The sequence below is a fragment of the Tachyglossus aculeatus genome, chromosome 1, assembly GCF_015852505.1.
Source record: "Tachyglossus aculeatus isolate mTacAcu1 chromosome 1, mTacAcu1.pri, whole genome shotgun sequence".
In the NCBI taxonomy this organism is placed as follows: Eukaryota; Metazoa; Chordata; class Mammalia; order Monotremata; family Tachyglossidae; genus Tachyglossus; species Tachyglossus aculeatus.
In genome coordinates, this window is record NC_052066.1 from 56,867,718 (window position 1) to 56,885,277 (window position 17,560).

General features: G+C 39.9%; 1 protein-coding gene across 1 annotated transcript in view; it reads right to left on the reverse strand.

Moving 5' to 3' along the window:
• The window catches only part of NAALADL2 (N-acetylated alpha-linked acidic dipeptidase like 2), a 989,255-nt gene that overhangs the window by 60,913 nt on the left and 910,782 nt on the right, over window positions 1-17,560 (reverse strand). The window contains exon 13 of the mRNA XM_038750200.1: window positions 3,647-3,740. Coding sequence (XP_038606128.1) covers window positions 3,647-3,740 — 94 coding nt within the window. The remainder of the gene's footprint in view (window positions 1-3,646; window positions 3,741-17,560) is intronic.

Genomic DNA, 17,560 nt, shown 5'->3' on the forward strand with positions numbered 1-17,560 from the left:
TTCCATATTTTTAACAAGAAAACTCTGTGAAGACACTACCAGAACGATGGCAGATGGAGGTGGGGCATTCTCGGAGAGACATGTCCATGGCATCGCTATGGGCCGCAGCAACTCTACAGCATAAGACAAGACTAGATGGCAGGAAGCATGTCTTCTCCTTTTATCATATGCTCCCAGATGCCTAATACAGTGGTCTGCGTGACTGATTGACTGATTTGATTCCTCTGCCCTCAATAGATGGTCAATACCATCTGATGGTATCAACTGATGGGTAACAGTTTCAAATTTAACAGTTTCAAATCTGGTGGTGAGGGAGGGAGGGGTTAGACTCTTTACAAATATTGATTGGTCCTAGAGACTGGATCTGGAAGTTCCAGGCAGCTGTGTGAACTGGTGTCCAGAGCATAGTTGTTCTTGAAATGATCTTTCCCTTCTAACTGCCCTTCTTCCTGATCCCCTCTTTGTTATTGACTGTTTAACCAGCACTTTCTGCAAACATGCCACCTTCCCCATTAAGAGAGGTGCCAGTATGGCATCTCGGAACCTTACTAAAGAACAAGGAAAGGGGTTATAAATAATGGAAAAGTGCTTTTTCATATGTCAAATGTTACTGAAACCAGAAGCTACAATTGAGAAAAAGAAATATGTGTAAGCTCTTTATTCCCCTTTCTCTGTTCAATTCCATTCACTGTTTCCGTTCATATTGTGCACAGACTTACTTCTTCCCGTCCCCCAGGTAACAATGATTGATACAGCCCTGCATTTGGCCGAATTTTTAAATGCACTTTTATTTAACAAAAATGAGACTTTTTGTTGGCCATTTTGATTATCTTACATTATATATACCAGCTTTAGTTTCCGAAAAAGAAAATGACATGTGCTTAGTTTTGACTAAACACAAGCACCAAGGTCATTTATTTTTTGAGCTGACTTTAAAGAACTGATCAATAAATCAACTCAAACAAATTATTCAAGAGTAAATTATTCTGTTTTTTTTCCCCAGGGGGCTATGAGAATGAAAGAAAGCTGGATTGATATGCTGCCAGAAAGCACTAGCATAATAAACAAACAAAATGGTCATTGTCAAAGAGAAAATTAGAGCTAAAAGCACAACTGGATTTCGGTGACCATACTTAGATGGGTGGCACTGTATAGAAACACATTTTTACTGCTCAGTCAAGAAGTGTTTATCTTTGATTGTACACAAGAACCTGAGCCTAATTATTGCTTAACTGTCATAATAAACTCAGCAGAAATATAAACAATGGTCTGCTTGAATTAAACAGCTAAATATGTTTAATTTAACACGATACCGGAACATTGTTTGACTAATAAAATCAACTGGCAATGAAACCGAAATACTTTTCTTACCATTAATAAGAGTGTGCTTTTGCATTCCATATTTTTAGAAAGGCAAAAACCTATAAGGCCCTTTTACTGGGAGCAGGGTAGAAAACCAAGGCAGTTATTGGGCTAGTTGTACCTTGGGGCTATCATTTACTTGCAGAACAATTGAAAGAACACAAAAGAAAAGAAAGTCTCTCAAAAGTAATCCAAATTGGACAAATATTTAACAGGGTTGAACAATACCCTTGAGATTGAATGGTCTGAACCCTGCTGGATGAAGATGGGTGAAAATCATCAATTTAGTTTATTGAAAAAGAGAATCTCCACACTGAAGTGGTCTATTTTTCAGAGTTAAAAACTTGTATTCGATAATCAAGGGAAAAAAAAGCAGAAAAAAAGCACCATATATAGAATCAGGGAGCTGAAATGTCCATTACATATGTGTGTGTGTGTGTGTGTGTGTGTGTGTGTGTGTGTGTGTTTGTGTACACATACATATATAGGTAATGGGCATTTCTATATATATATATAGTGAAAAGATATATAGATATATACATATATACATATACACACACACACATATATATACACGTATATATACATATATATACGTATATATGTGTGTGTGTGTGTGTATATGTATATATATGTATATATGTGTGTGTGTGTGTGTGTGTGTATATATATATATATATATATATATATATATATATATATATATATATATATATATATATATATATCCTTCTATACTATCCACCCTCAAACCCTGAAAGGAAACTTTCCTGACAATAGTGTTGGCTTAGAGGGATGGTCCAGCCCCAAATTACTGCTCATTCTTCACACACACACACATACACACACACACACACACACACACACACGAGAAGCAGTGTGGCTCAGTGGAAAGAGCCCGGGCTTTGGAGTCAGAGGTCATGGGTTCGAATGCCGGCTCCACCACAAGTCTGCTGTGTGACCTTGGGCAAATCACTTCACTTCTCTGAGCCTCAGTTACCTCATCTGTAAAAATGGGGATTAAGACTGTGAGCCCCACGTGGGACAACTTGATCACGCTGTATCCCCCCCAGCGCTTAGAACAGGGCTTTGCACATAGTAAGCGCTTAACAAATGCCATTATTATTATTATTATTACACACACACTCTCTGTTTCTCTTTCACACACACACATAAAATCACACACACTTTGTCTCTCTCACAAGCGTACACACAGACACACATCTGGGGAGATATGACATACGAGATTAATAGCCTGTGCAGTGGACTACCCCATAGAGAACAAAGCAAATTGTTCAAACTTTATTTATGAATCCATCAGAAAGCTACCTAAAAGAAAAGGTATACCTCTTCCACAGTCGATAACTACTTTCTGTGTATGTCAGCACCTTTTTATGTAATTACCACTATGGGCAAATAACACTTAATCGTTTATGATGATGATGATGATGGCCTTTGTTAAGTGCTTACTATGTGCAAAGCACTGTTCTAAGCACTGGGGGGATACAAGGTGATCAGGTTGTCCCACTTGGGGCTCACAGTCTTAATCCCCATTTTACAGATGAGGGAACTGAGGCTCAGAGAAGTTAAGTGGCTTGTCCAAGGTCACACAGCAAACATGTGGAGGAGCTGGGATTAGAACCCATGACCTCTGACTCCCAAGCGCATGCTCTTTCCACTGAGCCACGCTGCTTATATGATTCAATCTTAGAAAGCCAGAGAGACAGATGGCAGAGGCACATACAGAATGAATGTGCATTTCAGAGGAGGCTCCCCACAGTTAAGCGATGAAAATTCAGAAGCCTGAATACGTTGTAAACACATATTTCAAAATGTCTAATAGTGAGACTAGTGTTCACCACTGCCCCCTTAAAAATTAGTCCTCAGGATCCTTACGGCAAGTTTTCCATCAAATGGAAAGATCCCAGAATCAACTCCATCATTGATTTAATGCAAATGAATTGGAAAAAAAAAAGATTTTTGATCCATTGCTTACCCATGGAAATTTAGGAGCAGCCAATATGAACAGAGATTACAAATTCCTTTGCTGAAAAAAAGGGAGGAGATGGAACTCCTTCAAAATTCACCTTCCTTGGTCAAAAAAAAAAAATCCCAAAACCAAACAAAAAACTCCTGAATATGCTTACACTGGTCACATTCTGGAAGGTGTTAAAAATACTGCATTGCTGGGAGTAATAGAATGAGAGATGAAGATCTGGAAGTCATTAGCAGAGAGATTAAATGGATAATGTTTGCTTAAATTACTGTAATTTTACAAAATTACCTCTAAGGTTGTTTTGAACTTCCAATGCTATATCCAGAGCATTAAAGGGCAGAACTGGTTCATTGGCAATTTGCAAAATCACTTCACCTGAGAGCTGAAAGAAAGAAAAAGAATTGCAAGCATATTTAATAATTAAGATATAAGTTGATACATCATATAACACCATATTTAAACTACAGGGAGAAAGCAAAAACAATGTGAAATAAGAGCTGGTGTTGTCATTTTAGTTGAAAAAAATCAGATTACTGCTTTTTTATTTCATGCTTTATGGCAGAAAAAAAATGCCCAATACACTTCTCATGCCTCAGGGAGTTACAGTTATGGTTTGTGTTCCTTAAGATAGTTTGTGTTCTTTAAGATATAGATTCATTCAATTGTATTTATTGAGCACTTATACTGTGTGCAGAGCACTATATTAGGAATTGTTTGCTGTATAAATGGGATTTGTATTATTTAAACTTTTACTCAATTATCTGAAATCTCAAAATGCCACCTAAATGAATACCATACATCAATCAATTGTATTTATTGAGCTTATATACAGAGCACCATAAGAGCTTTAGAGAGAAAATAATTATAGATTAAAATACTGTACAACAGATATAATCTCTTCTCTGAAGAAGCAACTCAAATTGCCTTAGAAATGAAATTTGTAATTAATGTGGGGAAGATGAAAGTATATGGTCCCCTTGCAAACTATATACCAGTTTTATTCGGACCACAACTGAACCTGGAAAACACACAGAAAGGTGAGTAAAAAATGTGTATGATCTTCTGAATATGTGATGTCATTACTGTCTCACCCATCTACAGATGTGATCCCTTAAATCTCAATGTGCCAATGAATTCATTCATTCATTCAATCAATCATTCAATCATATTTACTGAGTGCTTACTGTGTGCAGAGCACTGTACTAAGCACTTGGAAAGTACAATTCGTCAACAAATAGAGACAATCCCTACCCAGTGAATCATCACATCAGCCTCACTCTTTCCCACTGACAGATGATCTTGGAGATATGTATGTCATGCTCTCCTCTCCATTCACACTCAAAGTGCACCTTATGCGTAGAGGTGACTCTCTCAAACATTTCTCAGAATTCCTCTACAATCAAACTCTCTTTCTTGTTTATTCAGTAATATTTGTCAAATGTAGGACTCAGCACTGTTTCTGTTGAAAAATGAAAATCTTGGATATTATCCTAATTTATGTAACCATGAGTAGACGGCACTCAATAAATGCCAATGAATAGATGAAGGAATTAGAATATGGAAATATTGGGGGGGTATAGTAAAGGATAGCTCTGAATGCCGTGGGACCTGATTGAATATGTGCAATGAATGGGAGAGGTGAGCTCGTTGTGAGCAGGGAATGTGTCTGTTTATTGTTATATAGTACTCTCCTGAACACTTAGTACAGTGCTTGGCACACAGTAAGCACTCAATAAATACAATTAAATGAAAGAATGATAAGGCCAAGTTTTTGGGCTTGTGAGACTGGGAGGATTATGGTGCTGTCTACAGTTATGGGAAAGTCAGAGGGAGAACAAGATTTGGGTGGGAAGATAAGGAATTCTGCTTTGGACAAATTAAGTTTGAGATGATGGCAAGACAACCAAGTAGAGATGTACGGAAGGCAAGAGGAAATGCAAGGCCGCAGAGAAGAAGAAAAATCAGGCTTGGAGATGGGGATTCCCTTGGATAGGCAGGGGTTCAATTCCTATTTCAATTCTTGTTACTTAGCTTCATCTTTCACTTAATGTATGAGACAGCAGAATGTGAATTCCCTCTGGTGCAGCAGAGAGTCTATGCGCATCCTTATGTACTGTGTTGCAGGACCCAGCCAGAGTCCCTTGCACATTTTCAGAACCATCTAAGAAACCTTTGGAAATAACAGTTAGGGGGACAAGGATCCCTGGCATCATGACTTTTTGGCTACACACTAGGTCAGGGACATTGAGGTCAGTTTACTAAAACATAGGCCTGAAAGAATCTACTACTTCATTAATCAATCAATCAATCAATCATATTTATTGAGCGCTTACTGTGTGCAGAGCACTGTATTAAGCACTTGGGAAGTACAAGTTGGCAACATATAGAGACAGTCCCTACCCAACAGTGAGCTCACAGTCTAGAAGGGGGAGACAGAGAACAAAACCAAACATATTAACAAAATAAAATAGAATAGATATGTACAAGTAAAATAGAGTAATAAATATGTACAAACATATGTACATATATATACATATATACTTCATCAACTCTCGTCCCCTCCTAGGGGAGAACTAGCACAACCAATTATGGAAAAGGAGATTTCAAAGAAAAAGGAGCCCGGAAGATAGTGGGAAATAACAGAATAAAGCACTTAAATGGTCCACACAGTGATGAGCAGCAGCATCGAACCTAACCTGCTCGCTACATGGTGTTGCTGAGAAAAAAAACACACACACAAACACACATTCATAGGTTCATCTCTGTTGGAAAGAACAATGTGATAAGAAAAACCAAGGTGAGGTACAAATTAAATTTTATTCATTCAACTACAATTGTAACCATTCATTCCCTAGATTTAGCTCTGTTTTGGCCAGGTAAAAGTTCTCTTGATCTTGTAACGACTGGATCTTATGATAGAATTTCAACATAATACCTCAAGGCTCCATTCCACTGGTAGTGAGGCTGGAATGAGCCATCAACTATAGGCCATCTTTGCCACAGACAAAAAAAACAAAACCAAAAACATAGGTTGAGATATCACAGCTAATAGCATGGCTTAGGAAAACTCCCCAGATATTGAACTTCCTCCCCTTTCATATCCAAAAGACTAACATTCTCCCTATTTTGAAAGCCCTGCTAAAATCATATCTCCTCCAGGAAACCTTTCCAGAATAACCTCTTTTAACAATAATAATGATAATAATTCTGGTATTTGTTAAGCACTTACTATGTGTCAGGCACTATACTAAGCACAGGGGTGGATATAACCAAATCAGGTTGGACACAGTCCCTGCCCCACAAGGGGCTTACAGTCTCAGTCCCCATTTTACAGATGAGGTAACAGACACAGAGAAGTAAAGCAACTTACCCAAGGTCACACAGCAAGCAAGTGGCAGATCTGGGACTAGAACCCATGACCTTCTGACTCCCAAGCCCATGCTCTATTACGCTGCTTCTCTTCATCTTCCCCCATAATTTTCCCTCCTTCCTGCCTTTCCCATGCACTTACTAAGGAACCCACCCCCGCAGCCCCCCGCAGCATTTATGTACATATTCATATTCTCAGTTTCTTTCCTTAACTGTAATTTATTTTAAAATTTGTCTCCTCCATTAGACTGTGAGTTCCTTGTAGGTAGGTATTGTGTCTACCAACTCTACTAAATTAATAATAATAATAATAATAATAATAATAATGATAATGGCATTTGTTAAGCGCTATGTGTCGAGTACTGTTCTAAGTGCTGGGGTAGATACAGGGTAATCAGGCTGTCCCACAAGGGGCTCACACTTTTAATCCCCATTTTACAGATGAGGTAACTGAGGAACAGAGAAGTTAAGTGACTTGCCCAAGGTCACACAGCAGACAAGTGGCAGAACCAGGATTAGAACCCACATCCTCTGTCTCAGCCAGTATGGTGATCTGAGCAAAGTGTTCAATAAATATCACTGATCGAGTGTTAGTATATAGTACTGCAAATAGTAAAGCATTCAGTTTTGTCTTGTCTCATGCCATCAAGTCGTTTCCAACCCATAACAACACCACGGACACATCTCTCCCAGAACGCCTCTCTCTCCATCTGCAATATTTCTGGTAGTGTATCCATACAATTTTCTTGGTAAAAATCCGGAAGTGGTTTACCTTCCATGCAGTAAACTTGAGTCTCTGCCTTCTACTCTCTCCCATGACGCTGCTGCCCAGCACAGGTGAGTTTTCATTCCTTCATTCAATCATATTTATTGAGTGCTTACTGTGTGCGGAGCACTGTACTAAGCACTTGGAAAGTACAATTAAGCAACACACAGAGAAAATTCTTGCCTATAATAGGCTCACAGTCTAGAAGCAGGGGAGACAGGCATCAAAACAAGTAAACAGGCATCAATATCATCAATATAAGTAAGTCTTCCACTTGTTAGCCACTGGCCAAGCAAGGAATGGAATCGGTATGCCTCTGCTTGACCCTCCCTCCTGTAGCAGAGACTGGTAAAGTACTGGAAACTCTCCAGGTGCAATCCTGAGAGGGGAGAGCATCCAGTAAATACCACTTATTTTTCGATTAATGTTTTTATATTCTGATTCTTCTTCAACTCCCTTCTGCATCTCCCTTGCATTTGGATTTGCCCCTTTATTCATCCTTCTCTCAGCCACACAGAACTTATATACAGATAGATAATTCATTTATTTATAGTAATGTCTGTCTCCCACTCTAGACTATATGCTCATTCTGGGCAGGGAATGTGTAAAACAATTCTGTTACACTGTATTCTCCCAAGCTCTTAGTATTCGCTTTTTTCCTTAACTGTATTTTAATATTTCTCTCCCCCTTAGACTGTAAGTTCCTTGTGGGTAGGGATTGTGTCTACCAAATCTACTGTACTTTCCCAAGTGCATACAGTAAAGCATTATATAAATACAATTGATTGAGTACAGAATCTATGTCCCAAGCTAGACTATAACACTTCTAGCAAATATGAAAATGACTTCTAACAGATCCTTCCAGTTACTTGTTTCTTTATTTGTTCACTTCTGTGAGGTGACCAGGGCAGGTAACATGTCTAACAACTCCATTATATTGTGGTCTCCCAAGCACTTAGTACAGTGATATGAACATCGTAAACACTCCATAAATATGATTGATTGCTTGATTGATGCAAGTAAGGTCTCAAGATCCCAAACATTTGGACGGATCTGTGTAGGCTGTGAAGGTAGACTCTAATTTCTTGGGATATTCTATAATGTTTGGTCATATATTTTAAATCAGGCTATTGCATAGGGGGCATACTTGAGTGTATTTATATTAAAAAGGGTAATTATAGTGTTTATTAAATCATCATCATCAATCGTATTTATTGAGCGCTTACTATTGCAGAGAACTGTACTAAGCGCTTGGGAAGTACAAATTGGCAACATATAGAGACAGTCCCTATCCAACAGTGGGCTCACAGTCTAAAAGGGGAGTCAGAGAACAAAACCAAACATACTAACAAAATAAAATAAATAGAATAGATATGTACAAGTAATATAAATAAATAAATAGAGTAATAAATATGTACAAACATATATACATATATACAGGTGCTGTGGGGAAGGGAAGGAGGTAAGATGGGGGATGGAGAGGGGGACGAGGGGGAGAAGAAGGAAGGGGCTCAGTCTGGGAAGGCCTCCTGGAGGAGGTGAGCTCTCAGTAGGGCCTTGAAGGGAGGAAGAGAGCTAGCTTGGTGGATGGGCAGAGGGAGGGCATTCCAGGCCCGGGGGAGGACGTGGGCCGGGGGTCGATGGCGGGACAGGCGAGAACGAGGTACGGTGAGGAGATTAGCAGCAGTAAATCATGTGCTTGGAAAGTTAATCCAAAGAAATAAATCACAGAGAGGTATGATTGGTGTATCGCTTTGAGGAGAGAGAGTAATAATGCTGAAGAAACATACATGAAGTTTACGTAATGCAGCAAGCCACTGATTTCTTATTTGTAGTCTTATTTTTGGATATTCCATTCCCAGAGAACAACGCTGGATGCATATGGTAAATAAAGAGGGATTTTTCATAGATATGAATCCCTTATGAATTGTTAAATGAAAGAACACTCTTGGAGAGGATATAGAAGGCATTTCTTCCAATTTTTTAAACATTAAATAAAAGAAAATAATTTTTACAATAAGCACAATTTAATTGTTATACACACTCCCAAGTATCCAATTAAAAGAGAAAGACTGTAGTTTGGATATCAATTGATAATATGCTGCTTTTTGTGATATACCTTAAAAGAAATAAAATCCACATTACAATGATCAACTAAATTTAATGAGTGCTTACTACGGGCAGACCACTGTACTAAGTGCTTGGTAAAGTAGGATATAACTATATAACAGAACATTCCTTGCCCACAGTAGGCTCAAAATCTAGAAAGGGACACAGACATTAATATGAATAAATTACAGATAACTACAGAAGTGCTGTGGAGCTAGGAGGGGAAATGAATATAGAGAGCAAGGTCAACACAGAGCAAATGGAAGGAAGGAATAGACGGCTAGTCAGGGAAGGCCTCTTGGAGGAGATGTGCCTTCAATAACGCTTTGAATTGCTGTAAGCTCATTATGAGCAGGGAATGTGTCTCCTTATTATTATACTGTACTCTCCCAAGCACTTAGTACAGTGTTCTGCACACAGTAAGCCCTCAATAAATACGATTGAATGAATGAATATAAAGAGGGAGGGGCATTCCAGGACAGAAGCAGGATGTGGCCTAGTTGTTGGTGGAGAGATAGATGAGATCGAGATACAGTGAGTTGGTTGGCATTAGAGGAGTGAAGTGTAGGGGCTGGGTTGTAGTAGGAGAGTAGTGAGCTGAGGTAGGAGGAGGCAAGATGACTGAGTGCTTTAAAGTTGATGGTAAGGAGTTTCTTTTTGATGTAGAGGTGGATGGGCAATCACTGGAGGTTCTTGAGGAGTGGGTAGACATGGCCTGAACGTTTTTGTAGAAAAATGATATGGGCAGCAGAGTGAAGTATGGACTGGAGTGTGGAGAGACACAATCTAATGGATAAACTGGCCTCCTAAGCCAGGGACTGTGGGTTCAAGTCCCATCTGTGGTGATATCAATCAATCAATCAATCGTATTTATTGAGCGCTTACTGTGTGCAGAGCACTGTACTAAGCGCTTGGGAAGTACAAGTTGGCAACATATAGGGACAGTCCCTACCCAACAGTGGGCTCACAGTCTAAAAGGGGGAGACAGAGAACAAAACCAAACATACTAACAAAATAAAATAAATAGAATAGATATGTACAATTAAAATAAATAAATAAATAAATAAATAAATAAATAAATAAATCGATATGTTTTATCTGACAATTACTCTCCCCAACTTCAAAGCCTTATTAAAGGCATATCTATTCCAAGAGGCCTTCCCTGACTAAGCCCTCCTTTCCTCTTCTCCCACCCGCTTCTGTATAACCCTGACTTGCTCCTCTTGTTCCTCCCCCCAACCCCCGTCCCAGCCCCACAGCACTTATGTACATATCTGTAATTTATTTGTTCATATTAATGTCTGTCACCCCTTCTAGGCTGTAAGCTTACTGTGGGAAGGGAATGTGACAGTTAATTGTTGTACTGCACTGTCCCAAGCACAGGAGGCAGGGAGGTTAGCAAGAAGGCTGATACAGTAATCAAGGCGGGATAGGATAAGTGCCTGGATTACTTTGATAGCAGTTTGGTTGGAGAGGAAAGGGCGGATTTTATTCATTCATTCATTCGTATTTATTGAGCGCTTACTGTGTGCAGGGCACTGTACTAAGCGCTTGGGAAGTACAAGTTGTCAACATATAGAGACGGTCCCTACCCAACAGCGGGCTCACAGTCTAGACGGCTCACAGTCTAGAATTTCAGCTATGTTGTGATGGTGCAATACTCGGGATTAAGTGATAGATTGAATATGTGGGTTGAATGAGAGAGAGGAGTCAAAGGTGATGCCTAGGTTACTACCCAGTGAGACAGGAAAGATATTAGTGCTGACTACAGTGATGGAAAAGTCAGGGGAAGCACAGAGTTCGGGTGAAAAGATAAGGAGTTCTGTTTCTGACATGTTAAGTCTGAGAAGAAGGCAGAACACCCAAGTAACTGTGGCTACATCTTGAAATTGAGTTTTCATAAAACCAGATAAACTTTCAGCACTTTTCCCATTATTTTAAAGGGAAATACTAATACTAATATGATAACATGCTACAAAAATATGTTGCAAGTGCAGTAAAGAGGAAGCAAGGAAAGAAAGATTATTTGCTTTTTTTTCCCCTTTAACCTTCTACTTCTACCCTGGAGTGTTATGAATAAAACATTTGACACTTACTGTAGGCAATTAGATTTTTAATGCAGTTTCAACTTCTGGATATGAATGTAATAATAGTTTTTGTAGACACTTTTATTTAGACCTAGATATGGTATTTTTTTTAAAAAGGATGATTAAAGAGAAGAAACTTACCTCTGTGTCTTTGATGTATGACTATATTTATGACAACTATTTGGGAAGAATTTTTCAAAAATATATGGTGGCATTAAGGTAATTTTTTCAGGTATGCCTATGAATAAATGCTTGCATGGCACAGGATGGGCTTTAAAATCCCTTAGCCAATTACAATTGGCTAATTTCCAGGAGGCTTATGAATAAAATACAGAGTGAAGTATTTGGGATAATATAAAAATTCAAATACAGTGAAATACATCTTCTTGAAATTATTCCAGGCATTTTAGAGGAGAACTTTCATTCATTCAGTCATATTTATTGAGAGTTTACTGTGCGCAGAGCACTGTACAAAGCGCTTGGGAAGTACAAGTTGGCAACATATAGAGACGGTCCCTACCCAACAATGGGCTGTTCTCAAGACTCCCAACAGTCCCAGCTCCCGATTTGTTCAGACTCAACCATCAGCAGCATAAGACATCCTCAGCTTTTAGAACTGGGATTTTGGGGGCTGCTGGTCTGAGACATGAGGAGTCTGAAATTCCCCTGCTCCTTTTTGTGTTGTATGTGTCTTTTATCATCTTAACCATCTTTCTAAATATGTCAGTTGCCAATTCTTTCCCCTCTTCCCCTATGCTTGGATTGTGAGTCCTTAGGGTGCCAGGACCACATCTATATCTCATCTATATTCATCTTTCCCAGTGTTAGGAGGGTAGAAGCTGCAGGGCCTAATGGAAAGAGCATGGTGCCTGGTAGTCCTTCTGACCTGGGTTCAAACCCCGGCTCTACCACTTATATGCTCCGTGACCTTGGACAAATAATTTATTTATTTATTTTACTTGTACCTATCTATTCTATTTATTTTATTTTGTTAGTATGTTTTGTTTTGTTCTCTGTCTCCCCCTTCTAGACTGTGAGCCCACTGTTGGGTAGGGACTGTCTCTATATGTTGCCAGCTTGTACTTCCCAAGTGCTTCGTACAGTGCTCTGCACACAGTAAGTGCTCAATAAATACGATTGATTGATTGATTCTCTGGAACTCAGTTCCCTCCTCTGTAAAATAGAGATTTAGGCTGTGAGCCCTATGTGGGACAGAGACTGCGTCCAACCCATTATTATGTCATGATAACCATGTATCATGTACCAGACAAGTGTCTGACATATAGTAAGCACTTGGTAAATACCATAATTATTAGTAGTAGTGTTTTACATATTGCGTTTAATACTACTACTTCTGTTACCACTGCCTCAATAGGCAGCTCCTCCTCCACACCCTGCTACTCTCCAATTTACACTATTTGCTCTTCCCTAGCTCATATTTTACTTTCTGATTATCAAACCTCCAGCTCCCTGTTCATTTCCACTCTACTGCTTCTCAATTAACCATAACTAGCCCTATACCATATCACTCCTAAATCCCGCCTCCTCCATGTTTTGGCTCTCCTGATCTCTCCAAGGAAAGCCTCGCCTCCTGGTCTACCCTGTGTCTGTGGGAAGGACAGAAGCACCTGCAGCATTGCAAAATGATGGAATTGTCCTAGGCAGCTTCTATGGCTGTGACTGTTGAACCCCGAGCAATGGAAAGGCTGAAACTCTGCTCCTCCAGGCAGAGTACCCCATTGCTCAATTTGGTTTTGTTTTTTTTTTCAGTATTTTACTTTGTCCTTTCATTTTATGGGTTTTTTTAAAAAAATGTTTTTATTGTTTTATTTTTCCTTTTGTGTCTGTCGCCCCTGTTCCCATTATTTCTAGATTATGGGTCCTTTGCGGGCTGGGGATCCTGTCTAATTTTCATGGATGCATTTTTTCCGAGCCCATAGAACAGTGCTTTGTATATAATAACAAATTTGGCTGATTGATGGATACACTCATTCCCTGTACCATCACCGCAATGGTGCCATCGTTAAGCTCAAAGAGTAATCATACTTAAAGAAAAGGAACATAATTTTGAAAGTAAACGTTATCCCTATTTCAATTTACATTTCTGAAGCAACAATGAAAATAATGTGACCATTCAAGGCCAAATAGAGATTGCCAGAAGCTAGTAATTGTCAGATTCAAACATGATTCGTGGCCTAGTGGAAAGAGCAAGAGCCTTTGAGTCAGAGGACCTGGGCTTTAATCCCAGCTTTGCAATTTGCCTGCATTGTCACCTTGGTCAAGTTGCTTAAATTCTCTATGACTCAGTTTCCACATCTACAAAATGGGGATTCAGTTCCTGTTCTTCCTCCTCCTTGGACTGTGAGCCCCATGAGGAAACGGATCATTTGCTCAGAACTCAGCAATACATAATAATAATAATAATAATAATAATAATAATAACATTTATTAAGTGCTTACCATGTGCAAAGCACTGTTCTAAGCGCTGGGGAGGTTACAAGGTGATCAGGTTGTCCCACGGGGTGGGGGGGGGGGCTCACAGTTTTAATCCCCATTTTACAGATAAGGGAACTGAGGCCCAGAGAAGTGAAGTGACTTGCCCAAAGTCACACAGCTGACAGTTGGCAGAGCTGGGATTTGAACCCATGACCTCTGACTCCAAAGCCCGTTTTTTTTCCACTGAGCCATACTACTTCTCTACCTGGCACATAATAAGCGTTTAACAAATATTATCATTTTAATTATCACTAAATAGGATATCTGTACATATCTGCCATTCAGTCATTTGTATTGATGTCTACCTCCCCCCTTCTAGACTGTAAACTCGTTGTGGGCAGGGAATGTGTCTGTTTATTGTTGTAGGGTACTCTCCCAAGTGTTTAGTACAGCGCTTTACACACAGTAAGTGCTCAATAAATACAACTGAATGAATGAATCACAAACAGCATTCACTTTGGACACCATCACAGAGTCACTGTTGAATGGAATTGAAGGCTGCAACACAATTTTTTGCAACACAATAATGCTTTGAGAATCAAGTTTCAAAGGGTGGAAAAAGATGGAATATCACTAGAAAGGAAAATCCCAACTTGTATGAGTGGTATTTATTAAGTGATTACTTTCATTCAATTGTATTTATTGAGCACTTACTGTGTGCAGATCACTGTACTAAGCACTTGGGAAGTACAAGTCGGCAACATATAGAGGCGGTTTCTACCCAACAACGGGCTCACAATTGTGTGCAGAATCCAGTACTAAACACTGGGAAAGAATATACAGATGGGAATTAGAAAGGTTCCTGTCCTTCGGGGGTATACGATCTAAAATTATAATACCAGTCTTACACAAGTACTCACTATGTCTTCACAGTCTCATAGGCTTTAATTTTTAATACTATTGGGTATCAGGCTACTGGTTATTTCTAGCGCTATATCACTGTGTTGTCCTTTCTGTTGGAAGATGCAATTCTGTTACGTTTACAAGTGGGTCTAAATAGATAGCTGCAGTCCTCTTCACAGTTAATACATGGGTATTTTATTTTATTGTTATTCAACTTTTACTGTGCCACATCTTGCAAATGTGCATAAGAATGAGATGCCATAATGTGCTTTATAGCAAGATATATATGGTAAGAGGAAACATCAGAGTGCATTCAAAAGAATTGGGAATAAATGCAATAACTATGTTCCAGAAGATCTTAGAGATTCAATTAGTTACTTTTTTTTCCCCCAACAAAAGCAAGCATTTCAAATGCAGGCATGTCCAGGGTTGCTGCTTCCCTACAAAAAATTGCCACTCAGATATTCACCCGATATTATTTTCTGTTGCATTCAAGGGTCTGCAAGTCCCACATATTTCTTTCAAACATTACAGGTAACAATTCTTGCACTGTGCCACTCATTCCCTGATCCTACTCCCTATCTAGTCTCTCTGGTTCCAAGCTGGCTTCCCTGTTTCCAGAAGTTGATTTTTTTAATGGTAATTGTTAAGTGCTTACTATGTGCCAAGCACTGTTCTAAATACTCAGGTAGAAACAACTTAATAGGGTTAAATACAGTCCCTGTCCAACATGGGGCCCACAGTTTAAGTAGGATGGAATAGGATTTAATCTGTAGTTTACAGATGAGTTAACTGAGGCACAGAGAAGTGACTTATCCAAGGTGTCACAGCAGACATGTGGCAGAGCTAGGATCAGAATCCTGGTCCACTGACTCCTAGGCCATTTTCTTTCCACTAGGACACGTTACGTCTCACCCCCTTTCCATAACCTGGATTCGTCTCCACTTTTTGTCTGCATCTCCAGTTAAAATTTTCCCTTTTTTGGAGTTAGTGATCCATATATTAACTGGAGAAGCCTGGGAGTCAGAGGACCAGGGTTCATTCATTCATTCATTCAATCGTATTTACTGAGCACTTACTGTGTGCAGAGCACTGTACTAAGCGCTTGGAAAGTACAAGTTGGCAACATATAGAGATGGTCCCTACCCAACAGCGGGCTCACAGTCTAGAAGTTCTAATCCCTGCTCTGCCACTTGCTTATTGTGTGACCTTGGGCAAATCACTTCACTTCTCTGTGCCTTGGTTTCATCGTCTGTATATATGTATATATGTTTGTACGTATTTATTACTCTATTTTATTTGTACATATTTATTCTATTTTATTTTGTCAATATGTTTTGTTTTGTTGTCTGCCTCCCCCTTCTAGACTGTGAGCCCGCTGTTGGGTAGGGACCGTCTCTATATGTTGCCGACTTCTACTTCCCAAGCGCTTAGTACAGTACTCTGTACAAAGTAAGCGTTCAATAAATACGATTGAATGAATTAATTAATTAATCTGCAAAATGGGGATTTAATACCCATCATCCCTCTTACCCAGACTTTAAGCTTCATGAAGGCCAGGGACTGTGTCCCGAGACTGAACTCCTTATCTTCCCTCCCAAACCCTGCCCTCTCCCTGACTTTCCCATCACTGTAGATGGCACTACCATCCTTCCTGTCAATTCTGCTCTCTCATTCACCCCACACATCCAATCCATCACCAAAACCTGCCAGTTTCACCTCCACAACATCGCCAAGATCCACCCTTTCCTCTCCATCCAAACCGCTACCTTGCTGGTTCAATCTCTCATCTTATCCCGACTGGATTACTGCATCAGCCTCCTCTCTGATCTCCCATCCTCCTGTCTCTCCCCACTTCAGTCTATATTTCACGCTGCTGCCCAGATCATCTTTGTGCAGAAACACTCTGGGCATGTTACTCCCCTCCTCAAAAATCTCCAGTGGCTGCCCGTCAACCTACGCATCAAGCAAAAACTCCTCACTCTCAGCTTCAAGGCTGTCCATCACCTCGCCCCCTCCTACCTCGCCTCCCTTCTCTCCTTCTACAGCCGAGCCAGCACCCTCTGCTCCTCTGCTGCTAACCTCCTCACTGTACCTGGTTCTCGCCTGTCCCGCCATCGACCCCCGGCCCACGTCCTCCCCCAGCCCTGGAATGCCCTCCCTCCACACATCCGCTAAGCTAGTTCTCTTCCTCCCTTCAAAGCCCTACTGAGAGCTCACCTCCTCCAAGAGTCCTTCACAAACTGAGCCCCCTTTTTCACCTCCTCCTCCCCATCCCCCCCACCCTACCTCCTTCCCCTCCCCACAGCACCTGTATATATGTTTGTACAGATTTATTACTGTATTTATTTTACTTGTACATATTTACTATTCTATTTATTTTGTTAATGATGTGCACATAGCTATAATTCTATTTGTTCTGACGATTTTGACACCTGTCTACATGTTTTGTTTTGTTGTCTGTATCCCCCTTCTAGACTGTGTTGGGTAGGGACCATATCTATATGTTGCCAACTTGTACTTCCCAAGCGC